The 5,452-nt window shown below is 59.4% G+C and overlaps 1 protein-coding gene across 1 annotated transcript in view; it reads right to left on the reverse strand.

Moving 5' to 3' along the window:
* Window positions 1–1,777: 1,777 nt before the first annotated feature.
* Window positions 1,778–5,452, reverse strand: part of TEX264 (testis expressed 264) — a 35,477-nt gene continuing 31,802 nt past the window's right edge. Inside the window, 2 exon segments of the mRNA XM_009877807.1 lie at window positions 1,778–1,936; window positions 1,939–2,111. Coding sequence (XP_009876109.1) covers window positions 1,778–1,936; window positions 1,939–2,111 — 332 coding nt within the window.

The following is a 5,452-nucleotide window of genomic DNA, read 5'->3' on the forward strand; positions in this document are numbered from 1 at the left end:
ATGCCCAGACCCCCATTGTCCCCATCGTCGCTGGGGTTAGCGGACAAGCAGTGTTAGGATCCGCTGCCTGGCTCCAAGCCCTGGGAGCTCCCCATCTTCAGTGGGGTTAGTGGACAAGCGGTGTTAGGATCCGCTGCCTGGCTCCAAGCCCCCCAGAGCTTCAGCCAGGCATAAATATTTCAGGGGGCTTGGCAGTTTTGTAATAACCAGCAACAAAGATAAACACTGGGAAGAGCAATATTTTTCCATGTGGGCTGGAGGAGTTTAATATTTTATCACTTAGAGCACAAAATATTTATGAACAATCTCATGTCAATCACTGGCTGAGGACTAACCATGACCTTTCCAAGCCACGGAGGACATGTCCCTACCACGGAGGGACAGCCGGGTCTCCCATCCCTTGCATCTGCATCCTAAGTCCCAGTTTCGGGCCACCATGTCCAACTGCTGGGCAACAAGCCCCGGGCTGCCAGAGGCACCAGGGCAGTGGGGCAGGGTAGGGGCTGAGCTCTGGCAGGCAGGCGAGGTGCTCCAGCAACCGGCATTGCCCCAGGGCACCATGGCGGGGATGTCCAGGCTGCTCTCTCATCTCCAGCTGGGAAACAGGGAACTGAGACCAGCATGGGCAGCTCTAACTGCCCTATGGCTGTGGGATCAGGCAGATGGGATGCTGGGGAAGGCGCTGAGCAGGCAGGCTGGCCAATCCTACCACAGGAGGAGTTCAGTGCGGAAACTGGTTTTACTTTCAGCGAGCTCCCAAGAGGAGCAGGGATGCCACTTCCCTTCCACTCAGCTCAGCCCAGCAGCTGGGATCCTTCCCCGCTTCCCAAGGCCTGCAGCTTGCAGAAGCCGCGGACAGTCCCTGTGGTCCCGCTGGGTTGGCTGTGCAGGCAGCAAACTGAGCAGTGGGGGTGCAGAGCCCTCAGGCAGCTCCCCAGCTCGGTGGGGGGACATGAGGGGCAGCCCACCGTCAGCCTCTCCCTACAGCCCGCTCCCCACCGCGAGGCAGGACGGCGCGATTGGCAGGCCAGGGAGGAAAAGCATCCACTTTATTACAGACCCCAAAAGCGCCCGCGGCAGTGCCAGGAGGACCAGGTTTATGCGGGATGTTTCCATTTTTCAGCAAGGGGAAGAGAAGAGGGGCACAAACCCAACCAACTCTACTCACAGCTCTTTGGTGCTAGAAAACACATGGTGGTGCAGCAGAGAGAAACTGTGGGTAAAGGGGGCACCGCCAGTGATGAGGGGGGACACCTCTACCCCAAAAGCGCCCGCGGCAGTGCCAGGAGGACCAGGTTTATGCGGGATGTTTCCATTTTTCAGCAAGGGGAAGAGAAGAGGGGCACAAACCCAACCAACTCTACTCACAGCTCTTTGGTGCTAGAAAACACATGGTGGTGCAGCAGAGAGAAACTGTGGGTAAAGGGGGCACCGCCAGTGATGAGGGGGGACACCTCTGCCACCCACCACCACCCCCCAAGATGCCTGCAAGGAATTTGCGACGCACCTAGAGACAAAAGAACAGCAAATGCATTTCACTGTCCTCCCCGCTCCAGCTTGCACCTACCCCACACTGCTGAGCACCACCAGAGACTCCCCCACCACCACTTCCCAGCATCCCCGAAATGGCGAAACATCCTTTCTGCAAAGAGGGAGAGTAGGTCTTGGGGAGAATCAGTGACCAAAATCTCTTGGCTGAAGAGGAAAGAGCTGGGAAAGGCGACTGGTTCCCAGTAACTCAGATCCCAGCGGAAGGTGAGGCAGCCAGCTCTCCACTTCACTCTTCTCCTCTCTCAGCAGCAATGGGCTCTTTGGTCCACTTTTCTGTGACCTCCTGGTTGCCCGCGTAGCCCACACCAGGCAGCAGGCTGGGGGTTCCCTCCCCATCCCCAGTGACCTCCAGGTCCAGCTCCTCGAAGGAGGAACCGCTGGCTCCCGCCTCGCCGTCGCGCGGGCCGACTCGCTGTAGCTGTGCCCGCTGCGTTTGTCGGCCTCCTCCCGGCCACGGCTGGCAGGGAAGGGCAGTAGGATGGAGGTGGCCACCGAGGTGTCTCTGCTGTCGGGTGTGGCCTCCATGCTGATGGAGCTCGTCTCACTCATGGTGTCGGCCCCTGGGACAGAGAGAGAAGCGAAGGGAGTGAATGCTGCAGGAAGGAGGCGATGGGGATGGAATGCCACAGCCTTCAAAGCCACTGGAAATCTCAGAGATGTCCAGTCACAGTGGAGGCCAGCTCCTGCCTCTTGTCATCTCCTTTGTCTTTGAGAAGTGACTGGGCCAAGACAAGCATGAACTGGATTCGAGCAGCTCCGATATCAGGGTATCCCCTAACTGGCAGAAACAACCCCAGGCTTTTCTGCCATGGCCTGACCTCCTGGCCATGGCCTGGCCCCACTGCTGCTCTCCATTCACACACCAAGGACCTGACAAGCCCTTCCTTAGGGAAAATGCCTGGCCTGGGAGCTGGGGGACAATCCTACCCCTCGCACGGCCCTGGGAACAGTGGAGGAGTGGGAGGCTGTGCTGCCAGGGTGGTGGGGAGCTGCAGCATTGCTTGAGCACCCAAGAGGAAGGTGGCATGGAGGCAGGTTCTCGGATGTGCCGTCACAGGCACACGTAAGTCCAGCCTCACGCCAGGGTACCCAATCCCGCCTTCAGGACCCCCCACGCCAGGGTACCCAATCCTGCCTTCAGCACCCCCTACAACCCGTCCTCACTCCCTGTGGGGCTGCCCCACAGCCCTCAGCTCCAGCAGCAGGCGAGGCAGGGCAGATGGGACTCGGGATGCCAGAGGATGAGGGAGCCTTCCCAGCTCACTTGGGACTTCTCCATATCACCCAGCCACCAGCCCACACACCCTTCTTGTGGATGAGTCCCTCTATGGGCAGCCCCTGCCTTCCCCAGGAGGACCCCTGGGCCCACTGCCCCCTCCCCGCATCCCTGCCTCATTAGCTCGGTTGACAGCGCAATTAAGGAGTCCACGAGAGGAGAATGTCAGATTGAGACCAGCAGCTCGGTGCTGTTGCCGGAGCAACCAGCCAGGAGATAAAACCCTCCTGTAAAACATTAATCATTGTTAACTATGACATCATAGGTCCACACAGTTAATTATGACATCACAGATCATGTCTCTGATTACGACATCGCAGATCGATGTTGTTAATTATGACGGCAACAGCAAACACTGGGCGGGCTGGGTTCCTCCATCACTGCCCTCCCCACTCCATCCTCTTCCCGCCTGCACCAGCGGGAAGCGTGTGCTGGGCTCAGCTGCTTCCCAGCACCTACACCCATGCCAGGAGATTCCTCGGCCCAGGAGGGAAAACAGGAGTCCTGCTCGGCAGTGGCACCACTGGAGGACCATGGGTAGCCACCGGTGGGGCAGGGAAGCAGCAGAGGATGGTGATGACTCCTGAGGGGCTCCCAGGTGGGAGCAGAGAGCCGTGCCCTCTCCTTCATGCTGCCTCTTGCCACTGCAGCTCCATCCTCAGCTGGCACAGGGCTGCCTCGCGATTCCACAGGCATCTCCAGCCTCCCTGGGCTCCTGCAGCTGGGGTGCCTGGGGCTGGGCTGCTCGCCCTCCTCCAGACACCAATCTCCTGGAGCAGGCTCGCCGGCAGGGAACTTTCCTCCCAAACACTTCGATCCCTTTTGTTTTTGCTGATTTCTTCCCGGCCTGGGCAGCTGCCAGCAGAACTGCTTGTAAATGGCAGTCCTCTGCCTTCTAAGCGGCATCATCCCACGGCCCTGCCGGCTGAGTGAGGGCTGTCTGGAGAGGAGCAGCCGGGAAAGACCCACAGACACAGCGTAGCCGCTGTTTCAGCCCCGTGGATGGTCTATGAGCTTCATCTTGCTCAGCAGGTGCCCAGCGAGGAGCCTGAGCCTCCACCCACTCGCCTGGGCTGTGGCATGCAACCCCTTCAGCAGTTGGCACAAACCTAGCCCCAGGCTGCCCACCCAAGCAATGTCTGGAGACACCCCCCCCCCCCCGCCATTAAAAAGAGAAAAGGGCCATTGCCCGCTGACATGCACCGCCTTTGCTGCAGCATCAGCGAGCACCTCGACATGGAAACTACATTTACTCTAAGTTAAAAAGGATGTTCTGCACGGCAAGGCACTTGCCGAAGGGGACGGCGGCCACTGAGTGGGCGGCAGAAAGGTGGGAGATGCTGTCCCACCCAGCAGGACCTCAGCAGGGCAGTGGGTCAGCAGGGGGGACCGCTGACATGCACCGCCTTTGCTGCAGCATCAGCGAGCACCTCGACATGGAAACTACATTTACTCTAAGTTAAAAAGGATGTTCTGCACGGCAAGGCACTTGCCGAAGGGGACGGCGGCCACTGAGTGGGCGGCAGAAAGGTGGGAGATGCTGTCCCACCCAGCAGGACCTCAGCAGGGCAGTGGGTCAGCAGGGGGGACCCCAGGAAGATGGAGAGTTGCAGCGGACAGAGGGGAGTGAGTGGCCCCCAACCCTTGAAGACAACTAAAGGTTTGCAAGGCCTTCAGCGGGAAGCTCGGAAAAAAACCAATCCAATTTGGCCAAATTGGTGGCCCAAGGTGACACAGGCACATTCCCACCATGGCTTCATGACAGCTCACATCATTTGTGGTCATCTCATGTCCCTCTGACATCTGGGACAAGCATGACCCCAACTCCTGAAGCCATGCCCTCCACAGCACCCTCCCAGGTCACCCCGGTGGCTGTTTCAGCCGAGAAGCCATCACACAACCCTGTGCTATAACGAAAGGAGCTCCTGGGGAGAGGAGCTGCAGCTTGGGAAGGGGAAGATGGGGACGAAGCTGACCCATACGTGCCAGTGCGGGAAAGCACCGCCGTCCTCACTCCTGCGGCCGCCTCCCTCTCCCTCACTCCAAGGGCGACAATAAATCGAGTCCTGTTTCGTTCCATCCAGGCACTTTTTCACCGCTCTGTCACTTCTGATCATGTTTGAGCAGCCTCAGCTGGCAAATTTGCCCATTTCAGCAGCCTTGCTCTCCTCTGCGCAGGACAAGGCTGGCTCTGGCACGGCCACCCAGCCTGGCCTGGCCGGGGACGGATGGCGGGGGTGGGCAGGGGGAGAGATGGAGCCACTGCTGCTGGGGATGGTGGGGGATCAGCTCTGGCAGAGGGACACAGCAGGAGCCCCCAGTTGTCCCAGTACAGCCCGCAGGGGCCAGGAAAGGAGGGCAATGGAGGTGCCTTGTGGGCAAGCAGGGGTTCAGCTCTCATCTCACAGAGGTTTCCAGCAGCCCCCACACTGATTTCTTCATCCTGCCCTGGGCAGTCCCCAGCGAGCTGCTTCAACTTCCCAAGGCCAGTCCCTGCTTTGGGAGCCAGCCCAGCAAATGGATCCAGCGTGGCTTTTCCCACCAGCATGCAGCAAGGTGCCGGTCATCCTGTGGAAATCCCCCGGTTCGCTCTGCTCCCCTGAGGACGGTGTAGTCATTCCGCTG

Source organism: Apaloderma vittatum, unplaced genomic scaffold, assembly GCF_000703405.1.
Source record: "Apaloderma vittatum isolate BGI_N311 unplaced genomic scaffold, ASM70340v1 scaffold30411, whole genome shotgun sequence".
Classification (NCBI taxonomy): Eukaryota; Metazoa; Chordata; class Aves; order Trogoniformes; family Trogonidae; genus Apaloderma; species Apaloderma vittatum.